The sequence below is a fragment of the Canis lupus genome, chromosome 9 (genome assembly GCF_048164855.1).
Source record: "Canis lupus baileyi chromosome 9, mCanLup2.hap1, whole genome shotgun sequence".
Taxonomy (NCBI): Eukaryota; Metazoa; Chordata; class Mammalia; order Carnivora; family Canidae; genus Canis; species Canis lupus.
The window spans coordinates 23,471,460-23,492,264 of NC_132846.1; the positions used below are offsets into that span (position 1 = coordinate 23,471,460).

General features: G+C 37.2%; 1 protein-coding gene and 2 long non-coding RNA genes across 10 annotated transcripts in view; 1 reads left to right on the forward strand and 2 right to left on the reverse strand.

Annotated features, from left to right (window-relative positions):
• The window catches only part of LOC140639887 (uncharacterized), a 142,590-nt gene extending 138,709 nt beyond the window's left edge, over nt 1–3,881 (reverse strand). For both annotated transcript variants that reach the window (XR_012036538.1, XR_012036539.1), the window contains exon 1: nt 3,099–3,881. This is a non-coding gene — a long non-coding RNA (uncharacterized lncRNA). The remainder of the gene's footprint in view (nt 1–3,098) is intronic.
• The window catches only part of LOC140639888 (uncharacterized), a 59,780-nt gene continuing 42,159 nt past the window's right edge, over nt 3,185–20,805 (forward strand). For all 3 annotated transcript variants that reach the window (XR_012036541.1, XR_012036540.1, XR_012036542.1), the window contains exons 1-2: nt 3,185–3,260; nt 19,201–19,381. This is a non-coding gene — a long non-coding RNA (uncharacterized lncRNA). The remainder of the gene's footprint in view (nt 3,261–19,200; nt 19,382–20,805) is intronic.
• The window catches only part of FSCB (fibrous sheath CABYR binding protein), a 274,498-nt gene continuing 257,634 nt past the window's right edge, over nt 3,942–20,805 (reverse strand). For 3 of the 5 annotated variants that reach the window (XM_072838419.1, XM_072838421.1, XM_072838423.1), the window contains one exon: nt 3,942–7,147. In XM_072838419.1, coding sequence (XP_072694520.1) covers nt 4,131–7,147 — 3,017 coding nt within the window. In that variant the 3' untranslated portion in view covers nt 3,942–4,130. Of the gene's footprint in view, nt 7,148–7,287; nt 7,379–20,805 lie in introns of those variants that run through there. The other 2 variants (XM_072838420.1, XM_072838422.1) reach the window with 2 other exon arrangements.

A 20,805-nucleotide genomic window follows, 5' to 3' on the forward strand; every position in this document is an offset into this window, starting at 1 on the left:
TGCCTAACTTGTTTACACTAAGTTCCAGAAGAACTACCTTTCTCAGTCACACTTCAGTCCCAGTATGGTGGGCCCTTCCTCCAGAAGGCCAGCACAAACATGTGTCTCCACATGTCTCCCAACCAGATAGTTTTGCAGGGCCTCGGTTCCAGTGGAGGTGGTGATGGCTCTCATTTCACAAGCAGACCAGAGCACATATAGTTAAAATCTGCCACATTTAGGCCAGGGACCAACCAAACACTGCCCACAGCAGGCAAGCAGAGCCCCTGCAGATGACTTAGCCTGAGGGAGAGAGCAGCTAGAACAGAACAGTAGAGTGTATGATAGCACATACCAGAGACATTCCCTGAAGTACCAGATTCCAGGCACTACATGACCTCTTCTTCATAAAGCCATTACTTGCAGGAGCAGGAGGGGTTTAACTTGCATTTCTAACACAGAGAGCAGGCAGAGACTTAGATAAAATGAGAAGACAGAGGAAATTATCCCAAATGAAAAAGCAAGAAAAGGCTATGGCCAGAGATTAAGCAAAAGAGATATAAGTAACATGCCTGATGGAGAATTTAAAGCAATGATCATAAAGATACTCATTAGACTTGAGGAAAGAATGGAAGAAATCAGTGAGACCCTCTACTACAGAGATAAAAGCAAGAAAAATCTCAAATAAACAACCTAACCTCACCCCTAAAGGAGCTAGGGGGAAAAAATTAAAAAGAGCAAAGGAAATAATAACTAGAACAAAAATAAATGACATAGAAACAAAAACAAAAAATAGATTAAATCAATGAAACTAGGAGTTGGTTCAATGAAAAAATCAGTAAAATTGATAAACCTCCAGCCAGACATACCAAAAAGAAGAAAGGACTCAAATAAATAAAATCACAAACAAGAGAGAAGAAATAACAACAAAAGCAGGAAAAAATATCCAATGGGAAAAAAAACTGTCTCTTCAACAAATGATGTCAAGAAAACTGGACATCAACATGCAAAAGAATGAAACTGGGCCACTTTATTTCATCATACACAAAAATAAATGCAAAATGGATTAAAGATGTAAATATGAGACAGAAAACCATAAAAGTCCTTGAAGAAAGCACAGGCAGTAATTTTTCTGACATCAGCCATAGCACCATTTTTCTAGAAAGGTGTTCCATGTCAAAGAAGCAAAAGCAAACATAAACTATTGAAACAGCATCAAAATAAATAGCTTCTGCACAGCAAAGGAAACAAGCAACAAAACTAAAAGGCAACCTACAGAATGGGAGAAGATATCTGCAAATGACATTTTTAATAAAGAGTTGGCATTCAAAAATATATTAAAAACTTATAAAACTCAATAGCCAAATCAAAACTACCAAATATTACCTCACACCTGTCAGAATGGCTAAAATCTAGAAACAACAGGTGTTGGTGAAGGTGTAATGAAAAGAGAACTCTCGTGCACTGTTCAATGCAAATTGGTGCAGCCACTCTGGAAAACAGTATGGAGGTTGCTCAAAAAGTTAAAAATAGAACTATCTTATGATCCAGCAATCACACTACTAGGTATTTACCCAAAGAATATAAAATACCATTTCAAAAGGATATATGCACCTCAATTGTTATAGCAGCCTTATTTACAATAGCCAAATTGTGGAAACAGCCCACGAGTCCACCAACTGATAAATAGATATGGAAGCTGTTGCATATATATATATATATATATATATATGCATAATATATATTATATATATAGTTAAATATATATATTTATATATATATATCCCAAAGAAGGAATGAAGTCTTGTTGTTTGTAATGACATAGGTGGAGCTAGAGAGTATTATACTAAGTGAAATAAGTCAGTCAGAAAAAGACATATACCATATGATCTCATTCATATGCACAATTTAAGAAACATAACAATCAAACAAAGGGGGAGAAAAGAGACACAAATCAAGAAACAGACTCTTAACTATAGAGAACAAACTTATAGTTACTAGAAGGATGGGGTGAGGGGATGGGTGAACTAGGTGATGGGGATTAAGGAGTACACATCTCATGATGAGCACCAGTTGTTGTATGGAAGTGTTGAAACATTATATTGTACACCTGAAACTAATATTACACTGTTAACTAACTCAAATTTAAACAAAAACCTTTAAAAAATCTAAAACAGAAAAAGCTTCAAATTTAGAAAAAGGAGTTTAACTGGATTTTAAGTATCTTAGAAAACAAAATCATTTTAAGGACTTGGAAATACCAAAAAAGCAACTCTCATTCAAGAAGTCTAGAATAATGTTTGTCAACCTCAAATCTGGCACATATTTTTAAAATATTGTACTTAACAAAAATCACTTCAAAATGTCACATGTTCTAGGGCCCCTGGGTGGCTCAGTTAAGCATCTGCCTTTGGCTCAGGTCATAATCCCAGGTCCTGGGATGGAGTCCCATGTGGCAATCTCTGCTTAGTGGGGAGCCTGTTTCTCCCTCTCCCACTCCCCACCTCCGCTTGTGCTCTCTCAATAAATAAACAAAATCTTTTTTAAAATGCCACATGCTCTTATCATACACTAAACATAGGTAATGATGAATGTGAGAAAAATCTAACAATTATAGAGCATCAAAGTTTAATAAAGTCTGGAATCATCAATCTAGAGTTTTTATTAAACAGAAAAATACACTAACCAAATTAAATTTTTAAGAGAATCATCTCATTTCAGCATATAGCAACTAAATTGTAGCTAAAGAAAATATTTTCCCAAAAGTTGCCATAACCATAGAAACCAAGATGTCATTTATTAACATATAGCTTATATTAATTCATAATTACTCTTTAAAAATGTCAATAGCTTATCCAATAGTTCCCTCTTATCCACAGAGAGTACTGTCAAAGATCCTCAGGGAATGCCTGAAATCCTGTATAGTATTAGCCCTATGTATACTGTTTTTTCCTATTTCATACATATCTACAATAAAGCTTAATTTATAAATTAGGCACAATAAGAGATTAACAACAATAACTGATAATACATTAGAACAATTATAACAATATCCTATAATAAAAGTTATGTGAATGTAATGTCTTTCTCTTTCAAATATCTTCTTGTACTGTACTCACCCTTCTCTTTGTGATGATGATGTAAGATGATAAAATGCCTACATGATGAGATGAAGTGTGGTGAATGATAGAGGCATTGTGATGTAGCAGTATGCTACTACTGACCTTCAAGGGAAAGTACATCAGAAGGAAAATATGCTTCCGGACCACAGTTGATCTTGGGTAAGTGAAACTATGGAAAGCAAAACTGCAGATAAGGGGAGACTACTATATAACAACTAGTCATTTGACTTTATTCAAGTTTCTCTTCATACAAATTCAGGATACAAAAATTGAGCCAAGCTTCCAAAGGACTCATTACATTCTAAGTTGAGATGAAATTAAAAGTAGAAATATGCCCTCATGGCCATCGAAGCATATTTTTCTTTATGTTTACACACCTTTTAAAATACTTTATCCAGGCTATCTTCATTAAAATAAAGACTTACAAAGGAATTAAATTTCCCTATCCAGATATGGAAATGTAAAATATGCAAGAAGATAGGGATGAAAACAGGAAAGGAATACTGGTCTCAGAAGGAATCAAATAGAAAAAGAATTAAAAATGTGATGTATTAAAAAAAATGTGATGTATTATAATAAGGAGGGAAAAAACACAAACCTTTAGCCATGTGACTAAAACTCAAGGAATTTAAAGGAGATGAGAGAACTGTAGCAAAGAAACTGCCTTTTCCACTACAAACTACATGTAGTGAGAAGAATATACAGCTATAGAGCTTACTTTACCCTTTTCAACAGGGTTTATTATAGAAAGGATATTTTAAGTAATTATTTCAATCATCAACTTACTTCATTTCCAAATGGATATTTTATATGTGCTAGATTTGAATTAAGATAACACAGTAACTTTAAACCTGTAGTTTTTATTGTTCATTTTCTGACCAGTGGTCCATGTCTTGGGGTTTCCTTTTATTTCCTTGTTCACAGAGTGACTTCCAAATGCTACACTTTTCTAAAGTGTGTACATCCATAAGTCCCTAGCTTCTGATTGCTAGCTTAGTTAAGACCTGATTACAGCTGAGAAAGAGGCCTCTATTTTATTTCTATATGAAAGACACCCTCTATTTCAAAGGCAGGAGCCTGTTCTTTCTTGATATTAGACAAATCTTCAGGGACAGGATCTAGTTCCAAAGGCTCTTCAGGTTTTTGCTGATCTTCCAAAACCAGTGATTCTAATTTTACCACTGGGACATCTGCTGTCTGGAGATGTTGATATTCAGTAGACATATGGTCTACCAAAGGCTCATCTGCAGCAGTGTGTTCAGATGGTGGAGGCTGAACTTCAGCAAGGACATCTTCTACAGAAATTTGTGTAAAAAAGTCCTCTTCAGCTGCTGGAAACTGTTTGTCAACAGGGACCATTTCTAAAGTCGTTTCTTCAGCTGATGGATGCTGAGGTTCAACAAGAGCTACCCCAGCGGGTTCAGACCAAACTCTAGCTGAGGTATCTTCTTTAGGAGCCTCCTCAGGTGGTGTAGAACAAATTTCAACTGCGGCCTCTTCTACAGGGGCCTCCTCAAGTAGTGGAGAATGAACTTCAGGAGAGGTCTCAGCTGGTGGAGACTGAACGTCAATTGGGGCCTCTTCTGCAGGGACCTCCTCAGCTGAAGGAGGCTCAACTTCAGGAGAGGTCTCAGCTGGTGCATGCTGAATTTCATCAGAGGGCTCATCTGCAGGGGCCTTCTCAGATGGTGGAGGCTGAATTTCAGGGGAGGTCTCAGCTGGTGGAGGCTGAACTTCATCTGGCGCCTCTTCTGCAGGGGCTTTCTCAGCTGGTGGAGGCTGAACTTCATCAGAGGTCTCATCTGCAGGGGCCTTCTCAGATGGTGGAGGCTGAACTTCATCTGGGGCCTCTTCTGCAGGGGCTTTCTCAGCTGGTGGAGGCTGAACTTCAGGAGCGGTCTCAGCTGGTGGAGACTGAACTTCATCAGAGGTCTCATCTGCAGGGGCCTTCTCAGCTGGTGGAGGCTGAACTTCATCTGGGGCCTCTTCTGCAGGGGCTTTCTCAGCTGGTAGAGGCTGAACTTCATCTGGGGCCTCATCTGCAGGGGCCTTCTCAGCTGGTGGCGGCTGAACTTCATCTGGGGCCTCTTCTGCAAGGGCTTTCTCAGCTGGTGGAGGCTGAACTTCATCTGGGGCCTCTTCTGCAAGGGCTTTCTCAGCTGGTGGAGGCTGAACTTCATCTGGGGCCTCTTCTGCAAGGGCTTTCTCAGCTGGTGGAGGCTGAACTTCAGGAGCGGTCTCAGCTGGTGGAGACTGAACTTCATCAGAGGTCTCATCTGCAAGGGCCTTTTCAGCTGGTGGAGGCTGAACTTCATCTGGGGCCTCTTCTGCAGGGGCTTTCTCAGCTGGTGGAGGCTGAACTTCAGGAGTGGTCTCAGCTGGTGGGGACTGAACTTCATCAGAGGTCTCATCTGCAGGGGCCTTTTCAGCTGGTAGAGGCTGAACTTCATCTGGGGCCTCTTCTGCAGGGGCTTTCTCAGCTGGTGGAGGCTGAAATTCATCTGGGGCCTCTTCTGCAGGGGCTTTCTCAGCTGGTGGAGGCTGAACTTCAGGAGCGGTCTCAGCTGGTGGAGACTGAACTTCATCAGAGGTCTCATCTGCAGGGGCTTTCTCAGCTGGTGGAGGCTGAACTTTATCTGAGGCCTCTTCTGCAGGGGCTTTCTCAGCTGGTGGAGGCTGAACTTCAGAAGAGGTCTCAGCTGGTGGGGGCTGAACTTCATCAGAGGTCTCATCTGCAGGGGCCTTCTCAGATGGTGGAAGCTGAACCTCAGGGGAGGTCTCAGCCAGTGGAGGCTGAACTTCATCTGAGGCCTCTTCTGCAGGGGCCTTCTCAGCTGGTGGAGGCTGAACTTCAGGGGAGGTCTCAGCCAGTAGAGGCTGAAATTCTTCAGTCTCTCGCATAGGAGGCTCTTCAGCTGTTGTAAGCTGAACTTCAGGATAAACCTCTTCTGAGAAAGCCTCTTTAGCAGGGATAGACTCTACTTTAGCAGGGGCCTCTTCTGCAGAAATCTCTTCAGCTGGGAAAATCTGTACTTCAACAGGAGCTTCTTCAACTTTTGGAGACTGAACTTCAACAGGAGGCCCTTCTGAAAGAGCCTCTTCACTTAGGGTGGGCTCTATTGTAGCAAGGCCCTCTTCTGTAGGAGCCTCTTCAATTGGTGGAGGCTGAGGTTCAGTAGGGAAGTTTTCAGCAGTAGTCTCATCTGGCAGAGATTGGACTTCAGCAAAGATCTCTTCTGCTGTAGGAGACACATCACCTAGAACATATTGCTCATCTTCTGAAAGTTCCAAAGAACCTTTTTTGCTTTGTTGACTAAATAGAAATTTGCTAATACTTATCCGCCTAATTTCTTCATCTCTACTTGTTGAGGGTAGCAATTCAGGATATTCACTAATGAAAAGCTTCCCTGAGGATTCACTTTTTTGCACAACTTCATTTGACTTTGAGAAAGAGCTATCTGGTTGGCCAATAACTACTATTTCTGTTTCACTAAAGTATGTCTGCTGTTCCTTGTCCACTTTTTCTTTTTGAGGAATGTTCATCATTGACCAGTCTCCAGTACAACTGGTCTGCTGAGATCTGTCTATTTTTAGTTGAATTGAATGTCTGCTTGGTGGAATTTCTACTTCCTGAACAGTCTCTGGAAATTCAGGGACTGCTGCTCCAACAGCAGCTGGCTTTTCTTCAGGTACCACTGTTTCACCGACTGATCTGATTTCTTCTTTTTTCTCTTCTACAATAGCCTCTGTTTGCAGAGATTTATCAGTCATATCCTGTACATGCTTTCTCTTTGTCCAAGTTTGCTGAAGTTGAGAAGATACTCTGAGAGACTCGTAATTGACTTTGCTTCCAGGAATATTACCAATACTAACGGTAGATTTAGGACCAGATGATTGTGATATAGGCAAGTGTTTCTTTTTCTCTGTTACTTCAGTCTGCTGGGATTTGTCTACCATTGATTGGCTGAGTCGTCTTCTTTTTCGAATTTCTTGCCTCCCTGCTGAGATGGGCTGATCAGGTTCATCACTCTCTTCCATTTCTAAAACTGGTGAATTTCAAAGGTATTAGTCTTCAAGTAATTAATCATCAAGAACCACAAATGTACCAGATAGGTAAGCCTTTGCCTTTCTTCATTAAGTGTTGTTCTATTAAGCTACCTTAGAAAAAAAGTAATTCATAACTTACTGCATTCTGTACTACACTCTTGTTGGATCCCACCTTACTCAGTAAGCATCTTTCCTGTTTAGTCTCTCATATGACTAATCTCACTTCTAGAAGTTTCCCTTAAAGGTCTATGACATCACAGTCAGTTCTCCCTACAAGGTTCCATTGGTGGTATTCCAAGCACTTTTTAACATGGTATAAATACTTTTAAAGAATGACTGCAAGACAGAGAGCTACTGTTTGAAACACCAAGTTCAAAAAAGCATTTATCTATTGGAGGAATGTCAAGTAAACTCCAGTAACGCTGCTTCCTAATAGCGAAAGTGATGCTTTTGAACTTTCAATTCTGCTCTTTTCATCCTGCTATCAAAGACAGTTATACTGCAGAACTCAGAATGCTGCAGCCTATTTTCAATTGTTGAAGAAAACAACTGAGACATGTATGTGGCAATGTTCTATCAAAATATATACTTACATGATTTAGAAGAAAGTGAATATTGCTTGAAAAATGTGAGTTCTGAGGTCCATTCCATGTAAACTCCTTTCCTATGTCTTTAGTACTCAGTAACTACAAGAGCCTATCTATCTATATCTATATATCTATAGATAGCATATTTGCATTGTCAAACAACTTGAGATATTTTTATTTTCAACTATTTCAGAAAATAGTTCCACCCAAAGTTTACCGAATAAAAAAAGTTATGTCTAAAGATATGTCAAGTGAAATAAAATGTTTTCTTAAATATATAAGCTACTGAATAATCAAGTAGGAATAAATTCTCTAATGAAGATAAAAACTGCAAATTGAAGCCTTGAAATTGAGGAAACTCAATTAAGCAAATTGTAAATGGTATAATATATTAGGAATGTAAATAAAACTTTACCTTACACATCACAAAAATTTTACTAGCAAGATGAAAGTTTATCAAAAGATGTACAAAAAAAACATAACTTTGGTCTACAGAAAGTTAAAGGGAAAAATACAGACTTCAAAAATGTAGTCACAGAGACAAATATATTTAAACAATCATAATTTGATTAACCTAGAAATATTTTTAAATTTCTTTATGCCCCTAGGAAATATGAAAATGTCATTGAATAATTACCCTTGTTTGACACGCATTAGCCATAATTGTAGTTAGGTCATCTTAGCCAAATAAATTAATACTTTTCACATTCTTTGACCTAGCCCCTAAAACCACCTCAGTCTCTTGGCAGGAATCAGTGAATATTTGTTCAGTATAATTGGACAAATGTGTTAGAAACCATGTTGCTTGTCCTACATCTCAACTTGCTCTGCTTTAATTTTTGTCTATTCTGCTCCACTATGTTCTATCTTTATAAGAATTAATAGAGTGAAGCATAACAATAATCATTTTACAAAAGAATGGACATAATTTTTAATCAGACCTGTTGTACTTTGAAAATTAGGTTGCTTATCAACCTCTTTGTGATCTGGTGTTATCAAATACATCTGTCACACATTGCATGTGTCTTTTGTAATCAAGTTTCTGAGATTTTATAGAGTATCTTCAAAATCCATTTGGGGTTGATTTATTTTTTATTTTTTTATTTTTATTTTTTTGGGGGGGGTTGATTTATAACAAGAAATAAATGTCAAAACCAATATTGCATTAGTTGGATTATGCAATTGCATTAACTTTGCTGCCTCCACTTAAATAAGGTTTTACCAAATCTTCCATAGACACAAATTGAATTTTCAATATCAGTTGAATTTTCAATTTCTAATTATTTGATATTTATTTTTCCCCTCCAATAAATAACAAAGACTTTGATCAACCTTAGTTACACCAACCTATTGTACTAAACTGCCTTTGTCACTAGCTTATTTATAGAAGCAACATAACATGCCTAAATAATCAATTAAAAATTTACTTGAAATTCCAAATGGAATTACAAGGGATTTCAGGGAGCAATTTCTCATATTTCTTTTTTTTTTTTTTTTTTTTTTAAATTTTTTTTTTTTTTTTTTTTTTATTTATGATAGTTACAGAGAGAGAGAGAGAGAGGCAGAGACACAGGCAGAGGGAGAAGCAGGCTCCATGCACCGGGAGCCCGATGTGGGATTCGATCCCAGGTCTCCAGGATCGCGCCCTGGGCCAAAGGCAGGCGCCAAACCGCTGCGCCACCCAGGGATCCCAATTTCTCATATTTCTTAAATTCACAGCAATTCCTCATATTTCTTAAATTCTCATATTTCTCAAATTTCTTAAAATGCTCCTTTTTCCCGGCTGATCTATCTCATGAACTAATCATTATTCAACCTATCTTGACACTTTAGGGTTTGGTGTTTTACCCTTTGTTAGAAATTTCACATGATTCAGTTTTTTCCCATTTACTTGGTTTATATCCATTATGGATTGAATTGTGTATCCCAAAAAGATATATTGGGCACTGTGAATGTGACCTTATTTGGAAAAAGGATCTTTGTAAATTTAATCAGGTCAAGTTGTCCTTATAAAAAGAGGGGGAAAAGACACAGAATGAAGATGTCCATGTGAAGATGGAGGCAGAGATTTGTGTTATGTTGCCATAAAGCAAGGAATACCTAGGGCTACCAGAAGCTAAAAGAAACAGTGAATTCTCTCCCACGGTCTTCAGAGGGACCATGGCTCTGCCAATTATTTAGGACTTTGACTCTCTAGAACTGTGAGAAAATAAAGTTCTGTTGTTTAATCCCAGTGTGTCGTACTTTCTTACTGCAGTTCTGGGAAACTAATACGATATTCTTTCAGAACCCCATACTTCTGACTTCTACTTGGAATGCTGTACTTCCAATTCTTTCTCAATCTCTAGAGCTAGTTTCTTTATTTCTAATTCAGGTCTGGCATTTGGTTTCACACAATATTTGACTCATTTCCATATTCATAAAACCAGAGGGATTTACTAAAAGGCTTCTACCTGATGATTTGCATTTAATGTTACCAAAAACAAATGTGCTAAGTAGCACTTAGTTTCATTTTTTTATTATAATAACTTTGAAAGCTATGATTTAGAGGTGGCAGAGATGTTTCAAATCAACATACACCAAATATCTAAACTGTGACCTATATTGCTTTGTTCTGAGTAGATTAAAAAAAGGTGAAGTCTGAAAAATGCCCACTGGATATAATAACTATAAGACTATTGGTAATTTTAGTAAGAGCAATTTCAGTGGAAATGTGGAGATAGATGCCACAAAATTCTAAAATCCCTGTAAATTAAAAATAAAATTAAAGTGTAATGAAAATCTAGGAAAAATAAGTACAAAATATCACATAGACAAAGAGCTATATTTAATATCTAAAAGATTTTAGAAATCAATTTAAAACTCACAATAGAAAAATTAACAAAGGACATGAATAGAAAATTTATAGGAGAAAAATAGGTGACCAATAAATAGATAAAAGAGATCAAGTTCACTTCTAAAATAAAAATTAAAATACCAATGTAACATTTGCAAAGCTTATTTTAAAGTTAATATGCCCCAAAAGTGAGAATATTATTAAGTGGATAGTTTATACATTACTGGCAGAAGTTTGAATTGATACAAACTTTATTCTGGATAATTTGAAAGTAAATACCAAATGTTTCTAAAATGTGCATACCATTTGCCAACAAGTCTATTTCCAATTCTATTTAATTTTTGGAACTAATTATTACCTCAAAAAAATATTGAGCATTTATATATTCAAGGGAGAGTTGCCAGGTTGGGGAAACAAGAACACAAAAACACATTTTGCTGTCCTTATGAGTCTCACTGTATACTGGAAGAAATTGAATAAACAAATATAAAAATTGTGGAAAATATTGTTCAGTAGTGAAGAGAAAATATGTATTACCTACAGTAATAGGACTAAAGGGGTTTATAGGATAGAGTAATTGATAAAGTATCCAAGGGAGTAACAACAGGAAGAAAATTTTAGGAACTGTAAGAAAAAAATTCTGCTGTGGCAAGAGGAAAGACTAAGTGAGCTAAGGAAATCATCGATTAGAATGTGCTGGAAGAAGTAGATAGGGGAATGATGATGCATTAACATGCAAATTCTAAGTATTGTTATTTTGGATATAGCAACTGTAAATATTTGTGCACCAACACAATAAAAGTAGGGGACTCACCACTTTCATTAATGAATAGATAACCCAGATAGAAAATGAATAAGGAAACTTGGTCTTGAACTTCACTTTAGACCAGATAGACCTCACAGATACATATAGAACATCCTTTCCAACAGCAAGTAAATAAACATCTTCTCTAGCCCAGACAAAACATCATCCAGGATATATCATATGTTACCTGACAAAACATGTTTTTAAAACATTAAAGAAAATTTAAATCATATCAAGCATCTTTGCTAATCACAATGGTATGAAATTAGAAATCAATTACAAGAAGACAACAGGAAAATTCACAAATATATGGATGTTAAACAACATACTGCTGAATAACCTATGGGTCAAAGAAGAAATCAAAAGAAAAATAAAAAATATCATGAAATAACTGAAATAGAAACAATTTAACAAAACTAATAGGATGAAGTAAATGTAGTTCAAAAAGGGAAGTTTATTGTAATAAATGCCTACATTTTAATAAAAGGAAGATCTCAAATAGATAACTTTATGCCTTACAGAACTAAAAAAAAAAGAACAAACTAAATCTAGGGGTAGAAGAAGAAAGGGAATAGCAAAGATTAAAGCAGAAAGAAATGAAATAAAGACCAGAAAGACAATAGAAAATATTAATAAAATGGAGATAATTTTTTTCAAAAGAAAACATTGACAAATCTGTAACTAGACTAAGAAAAAAAGGAAAGGACAAAAATAGAAATAAAAGAAGAGGCATTACAACTGATATGTAGAAATACTATGGATCATAAGACTACGAAACAATTATATATTAATGGATTGGAAAAGTTAGAAGAAATGAGTACATTCCTAGAAAATTAGAACCCAACAAGACTGAATCATGAAGAAATAGAAAATGTGAACAGACCAAAAGCAAATAAGGAGATTAAATTAGTAATCAAAAGCTGCCAACACAGGATACAAAATCAATGCCCAGAAATCAGTGGCATTTCTATACACTAACAATGAGACTGAAGAAAGAGAAATTAAGGAGTCAATCCCATTTACAATCACACCCAAAAGCATAAGATACCTAGGAATAAACCTAACCAAAGAGGTAAAGGATCTATACACTAAAAACTACAGAACACTTCTGAAAGAAATTGAGGAAGACACAAAGAAATGGAAAAATATTCCATGCTCATGAATTGAAAGAATTCATATTGTGAAAATGTCAATGTTACCCGGGGCAATGTATACATTTAATGCAATCCCTATCAAAATACCATGGACTTTCTTCAGAGAATTGGAACAAATCATCTTAAGATTTGTGTGAAATCAGAAAAGACCCTGAATAGCCAGGGGAATATTGAAAAAGAAAACCAGAGCTGGGGACATCACAACGCCAGATTTCAGGTTGTACTACAAAGCTGTGATCACCAAGACAGTGTGGTACTGGCACAAAACAAACACATAGATCAATGGAACAGAATAGAGAATCCAGAAGTGGACCCTCAAATTTATGGTCACTAATATTCAACAAAGCAGGAAAGACTATCCACTGGAAAAAAGACAGTCTCTTCAATAAATGATGCTGGGAAAATTGTACAGCCACATGCAGAAGAATGAAACTAGACCATTCTCTTATACCATACACAAAGTTAAACTCAAAATGGATGAAAGATCTAAATGTGAAACAAGAATCCATCAAAATCCTAGAGGAGAACACAGGCAACACGCTTTTTGAACTTGGCCACAGCAACTTCTTGCAAGATACATCCATGAAGGCAAGAGAAACAAAAGCAAAAATGAATTATTGGTACTTAATCAAGATAAGAAGCTTCTGCACAGCAAAATAGTCAACAGAACTAAAAGACAATCTACAGAATGGGAGAAGATATTTACAGATGACCTATCAGATAAAAGGCTAGTATCCAAGATCTACAAAGAACTTATTAAACTCAACAGCAAAGAAACAAACAATCCAATCATGAAATGGGCAAAAGACATGAACAGAAATTTCACCGAGGAAGACATAGACATGGCCAACAAGCACATAAGAAAATGCTCCACATCACTAGCCATCAGGGAAATACAAATCAAAACCACAATGAGAAAAATAAAAAACCACAATGAGATACCAGCTCACACCAGTGAGAATGGTGAAAATTAACAAGACAGGAAACAAATGTTGGAGAGGATGTGGAGAAAGGGGAACCCTCTTGCACTGTTGGTGGGAATGTGAACTGGTGCAGCCACTCTGGAAAACTGTGTGGAGGTTCCTCAAAGAGTTAAAAATAGATCTGCCCTACGACCCAGCAATTGCACTGCTGGGGATATACCCCAAAGATACAGATGCAGTGAACACCTGCACCTCGATGTTTATAGCAGCAATGTCCACAACAGCCAAACTGTGGAAGGAGCCTCTGTGTCCATCGAAAGATGAATGGATAAAGAAGATGTGATCTATGTATACAATGGAATATTACTCAGCCATTAGAAATGGCAAATACCCACCATTCGCTTCGTCGTGGATGGAACTGGAGGGTATTATGCTGAGTGAAATAAGTCAGTCGGAAAAGGACAAACATTATATGGTCTCATTCATTTGGGGAATATAAAAAATAGTGAAAGGGAATAAAGGGAAAGGAGAAAAAATGAGTGAAAATATTAGTGAGGGTGACAAAACATGAGAGACACCTAACTCTGGGAAATGAACAAGGGGTAGTGAAAGGGGAGGTGGGCGGGGGGTTGGGGTGACTGGGTGATGGGCACTGAGGGGGGCACTTGGCAGGATGAGCACTGGGTGTTATGCTATATGTTGGCAAATTGAACTCCATTAAAAAAATTAAAAAAAAAAAAAAAAAACTGCCAACAAAGAAAAGCCCAGGCTTTTCTGGAAACTTCACTGGTGAATTCTACTAAACATTTAAAGGAGAATTAATACAAAACCTCTCAAACTCCTCTAAAAAATAAAAAAACAATTCCAAATTCATTTTATGAAACCAGCATCATCCTAACACCAAAGTCTGACAGGGACTTTATAAGAAATAAAAATTACAGGGCAATATCTCTGATGAATATACATAAAAAATTCTCAACAAAATGATTCAACAATGCATTAAAAGTTCACAATCAAGTGAGGTTTATCTCTGGGATGCAAGGATAGTTCAACATATACAAATCCATAAATGTGATACACCACATTAATAAAAGATAAATTACATAATTATCCCAAAACATGCAGAAAAGCAGTTGACAAAATTTAAACATCCTTTTATGATAAAAACATTCAACAAATTAGTATACGTGTAAAGTACCTTAACATTATAAACCATATATGACAAGGCCACAGCTAACATCATACTTAAGAATGAAAATCTGAAGCTATTCTTCTAAGATGAGGAAAGAGACAAGCATGCCCACTATAACCACTTCTATATAACATATTACTAGGAGTATTGACCAGAGTCTTTCAGCAAAAGAAGGAAATAATAAAAGGCATCCAAATCAGAAAGGAAGAATTACAATTGTCTGTTTGTGCATGATATGGTATTTTATAAAGAACCCAAAAGACTGGGGTGCCTAGGTGGCTTTGGCTCAGAGCATGATCCCAGGGTCCTAGGATTAAGTCTAGAATCAGGCTACCCGCAAGGAGCCTGCTTCTCCCTCTGTCTATGCCTCTGCCCCTCTTTCTGTGTCTCTAATGAATAAATAAATAAAATCTTTAAAAAAAAAAAAAAACCCTGTTAGATTAAACAAATTCAACAACGTTGCAAAAGCAATAAACAAAAATCAGTTTCATTTTTATATACTAACAAACTATCAAAGAGAAATTGAGAAGACAACCTCTTTTATAACAGTATGAAAAATAAATACTTAGGAACAAGTTTAACCAAACGGATAAAAAAATCTAAATAATGAAAATTATGAAATTGATGAAAAAAAATGAAGACACAAATAAAGATAGTCCATTTTCATGGATTGAGGAATTAATAGTGTTACAATTCCCATATTGCCCAAATCCATCTATATATCCAATACAATTCCTTTCAAAATTCCAATAGCTTTTTTCACAGAAATAGAAAAAAATATCTTAAAATTCATGTGGAACCACACAAGACCTAGAAAGCCAAAGCAATCTTGAAAAAAACAAAGGTGGAGGCATCATTCTTCCTGATTCAAATTTTACTACAAAGCTATAGTAAACAACATGGTATCAGCATAAAAACAGATACACAGGAGTTCCTGAGTAGCTCAGTCTATTAAGAGTCTGACTTGATTTCACCTCGGTCATGATCTCAGGGTCATGAGATCAAGCCCCACATTGGGCTTTGCACTGAGCATGGAATTAGGATTCTCCCCCCACCAAAAAAAAAGATTCTCTCTCCCTCTCTCTCTGCTTCTCCCCACCTACTCTCTCTCTCAAAAAAAAAATCAATGGAACAGAATAGAGAGTCCAGAAATAAGCCCACAAGTAAATTATCAATTAATTCTTGACAGAAGCACCAAGAACACACAATCAGCAAAGGATAGTCTCTTTAATAAATGATGTTAAGTGTAAGTGGATATTCACATGAAAATAATTAAATTAGACTCCTATATTACAAATATTACACACACAAAATAATTTTAAATGGATTAAAGATGAACATAAGATGAAAACTATAAAAGTCCTATAAATAAATAAATAAATAAATAAATAAATAAATAAATAAATAAATGTATATATGTATGTAAGATCTTTGACATGGGTTTGCCAATGATTTTTTTCTTGATTTGACACTAAAAGCAAAGGCAAAGAAAGGAAAAAGGAACAAATGGAACTACATCAAATTAAAAAGCTTCTGCTTAAAAAAAAAAAATCAACAAAATAAAAAGGCAACGTATGGAATGGAAGAAAATATCTGCAGACAATTTATACGATAAGGGATTAATATCTAAATTATATAAAGAACTAATACAACTCAATAGCCAAAAGAAAAAAACCCCACAATAACAATGAAAAAATGAGCAAAGAACCTGAATAGACATTTTCCCAAAGATATAAATGGTCAATACATGTATGAAAAGGTTCTCAACAACACTAATCATCAGGGAAATGCAAATCAAAACCACTATGAAGTATGACTTCACATGTTTTAGGGTGTCCATTATCAAAAAAAAAAAAAAAAAGATAAATGCTGGTGAGGATATAGAGAAAGGGAACTCATATACTGCTGGGAGTGTGAACTGTCACAGCCATTATGAAAATAATAGAGTTTTCTCAAGAAATTAAAAAAAGAACTATCATATAATCGACTAATTTCATTTCTGGGTATATATCCAAAGGAAATGAAATCACTTTATCATGAAGAGACATCTACATTCCCATGTGCATTTCAACATTATTTACAATAGCTATGATATGGAGACAAGTTAAGTGTCCCATCAGTATGGATGATAAAGAAAAGTGTGTGTGCGTGTGTGTGTGTCTGTGTGTGTGATGGTATATATTATTCGGCCTTAAAAAAAAAAAAAAAAAGGAAATCCTGCCATTTGTGGAAATATGAATAAACCTGGAGGGCATAACGCTGAGTGAAATAAGCCAAACAGGGAAAAATAAAAACTACAAGGTTTATATATGGATTTTTTTTTTTTTAAGTTTGAACTCATACAAAAGAGAATAGAATGGTGTTTATCAAGGGCTGGGTGATTAGGATATGGGAAGAGGTGGTAAAAGGATACAAACATGGTGACTGTTTAAATGAAATTTGCTGAGAACAGATCTTAGGCATTCTCACCTGAAATAATTTAAAAATTAGGGACCTCTTCAAAGATGGCAGAGTAGGAAAACACTAAGCTCACCTTGTCCCAGGGATACAACTACATAACACTCACATCAGTATAAATAACCTGGAAAATGACTCAAAGAAGGACAGAACAAACTAAAGGTAAAGAAATCACATTGAAGAGGGTAGGAAAGATAGACATGCTGTGGGGAGCTAAATGGACCATGAGCCGAGCATGGGTGGGAGGGACCTGTGGGCACAGAGAAGAGAGAGAAAGACCCTCACACTGGGAAGGCCACTTGGCAAGACAAATCCCCATAGCATTTGACGTTGAAAACTAGAAGGGCTAAATTTCTTGAGTTCTTACAGTCAGCAGCCTGGAATTTAAAAAATCAGTTGGCTGAGCTCTGGCAAAGCCTAAAAAGTGACAGGAAACTAAATCCCTGCTATTAAAGAGACAGCATGACACACAGCCTGCAGAGATAGAGCACAGAAACAACAGTTGGAAAAACACCTGGGGCATATAGGAGGGAAACTCCTTTACTAAATCCAGAGTGTGTCCTGGGGAGTATCCAGAGAGGAAGTTCCCTGAGGGACTTCTCCAGGAACAAAGGAACCAGCAGGCACCATTTCCCTCCCCTCCCCTACACCTGCATAAACACATGGCCACCTGAGGGAACCACCTCCACAACGGACATTCACCACCTAACATTTTTACACCAAGCCGTGCCCCCTGACCCCAGGCTTTGGCAGATCTGCCTTTTCTAGGCACATGTGTCTCAGTCCCAACACTGCAAGTCCCTTACCAAGAAAACCAAAGCAAACCTTGCCAACAAAGCTTCTACTGCCCCACAAACCATGCAGGACCTTGGTCTTCTACACTGTGCAAGACCTTGGTCCCTGTGGCAGGGGTGCCAGCAGCAGTGGTGGAGACAGTGAGTCTCCTTTCATAAGCTTGGAGTACAGCTTGTTAAAACTGTCTGCTCCATTCCAGCTGGCCCAGTCCCTCCACCATGCTCTTAGCTGGAGTCCATTCAAACTAGCAGTGTGCAAACTACCCTGATAGGGACCATCACCAACCACTCCAAAGTGAATCCTACCCTGGAGTGAAGGAAGATAACCACACATAATAGTCAAATGGCAACCCCAGCCAGGGGCTGGGGCAGACCATTGGTCTGATTGTAGGCCCTGCCTACCAATGAAAACTTCTCAGGGGACAACACTGAGAAAATGCCATGCAGTTTGGTGATACTGAATCTCTAGCAAATGCCTGGTCTGACTCAAATAAAACCCAAGATGGTCACAGACTGGTGCACTATACCACCACAGAAACCAAACACTGCCCACAATATGCAAAGAAGGCCACTGCAGATGACCAGAGTGAAAGAAAAAGCAGCCAAGGCACAACAGCAGAGTGCACACTACACATATAGAAGACATCCCTGAAGCCCCGCTTCTATTGAACAGGGGACACTGCACTGCTTGGCACTATAGGACCACTTCTTCATAAGGCCATTATTTTCAAGAGCAAAAGACATAGCAGACTTTCCTATCACACAGAAACATACAGAGGTTAGACAAAATGAGGAGACAGAGAAATACATCCCAAATGAAAGAACAGACAAAACCATAAGAAGAGACTGAAGCATATTAAATTGGATTAAAGTAATATGCCTGCTAGAGAATTTAAGTAATGATCATAAAGATACTCATGTTGTGCCCAAGATTGCGAATCTGAGAAACCACCAAGAAGCTGACACCAATGCAAACACACAAGGGTCTATTTACCAGCTCGAGCTTGGGTCCAAGTATACCCGACACAGCGGAGCAGGGATTTGGACCCCGAGGTGGGTTTCAGCTTAGTTTTAAGGGCTGGTCTAGGGGACCTCCAGAAGGGGTGGAGGAATTTCTCAAGTTCTGTTTACATTCTGATATGGGGCTTTCAAGGGCATTGAGCTCTGTTCTTTTTCTAATAGGGGCTTCCTGCCCTTGGCTTGGGCTCTGTTCTTATTCTAATATGGGGCTTTCTAGGACATTAAGCTGTAAGCTGTTTTCTTCCTGTAACTGAAATAATGTAAATTTCAACTCTTATTCACAGGGGCCTGTGATGGCTGTTCTTGTGCTAACACTGAACTTTAAGTGGAATGGCCTTACTTTTCTCAGCCTCCACAACTCACTGGACTTGAGAAAAATTGGAGGACATAAATAGACTAGAGGAGACAGAAAAACAAATTTGTGACCTGGAGGACAGAGTCATGGAAAGTTATCAACCTGAGCAGGTGAGAGAAATACATTTATGCAAAGTGAAAATAAATTTAGAGAACTCAGTGACTCCATCAAGCATAACAACATTTGTATATATGGATCCCAAAAGAAGAGAGAGAAAACTTCTCTAATCAGGAGAGAGAAACATATCCACATTCAAAAGGCACAAAAATTCTCCCAAAAATATCAACTCAAGGAGATCTACACCATGACACATAGTATTTAAACAGTAAAAAAGTAATGATAAAAAAAAATTTAAAGCAATGAGAGAACACAGTTACATATAAGTGAAACACCATAAGGCTATCAGTGAACTTTTCAAAGGAAATTTTGCAGGCAAAAATTTCGCATGATATTTTTAAAGTGCTGAAAGGAAAAAATGTGCAGCCAAGAATACTCTGCCCAGTAAAGCCAATTTTCAGAATAAGAGAGATAAACAGTTTTCTAGACCAAAAAAAAAAAAAAGAAAAAAGAAAAAGAAAAAAAGTAAAAGAAAAAAGCCAGCAGAGTTCATGACCACTAAATTAGCCCAACAAGAAATGTTAAGAGGGACTGGTCAAGTGGAAAGGAAAAACCATAAATCAGGAATATGGGGAGCACAAAACAAGTAAAAGTAAGTATATCTGTAAAAATCAATCAAGGTGTACACAAAATAAAAGGTATGACACCACTTACCTAAAACGTGGGTGGGGGGGAGTAAAGAAAAGTTCAAACATCAGTTTAATATAGACTGCTATATGTAGATGTTATGTACAAACTGATTGGTAACCACAAATCAAAAAACGGTAAAAATATGCAAAGAATAAAGAGAAAGGAATACAAATACATCACTAAAGAAAGCCAGCAAACCATGAGGAAAGAGACCAAAAGAATAAAGGATCAGAGAAGAAGTATGAGACAACCTCAAAAAAGTAACAAAATGGCGATAAATACATACTTACCAATAACAACCAATAATTGGACTAAACACTCCAATCAAAAGACATAGGGTAAAAGGGACAGCCCCAGTGGCTTGGCAGTTTAGCACCACCTTCAGCCCAGGGCATGATCCTGGAGACCCAGGATCAAGTCCCACATCAGGCTCCCTGCATGGAGCCTGCTTCTCCCTCTGCCTGTGTCTCTGCCTTTCTCTCTCTCTGTGTCTCTCATGAATAAATAAATAAAATATTTTTTTAAAAAATGAAAAAAAAAAAAAACAAGACCCATTTACGTGCTATATACAAGAGATAATTTCAGGCCTAAAGACATGCACATTGAAAATAAGGGAATGGAGAAATATTTATCATGCAGCTGGGTGTTAAAAAGAAAGCCAGGGGAGCAATATGTAAATAACACCCAGTGCTCATCCCATCAAGTGCCCCCGTCAGTGCCGATCACCCAGTCCCCCCCCAACCCCCGCCCATCTCCCTTTCTACCACTCCTTGTTCGTTTCCCAGAG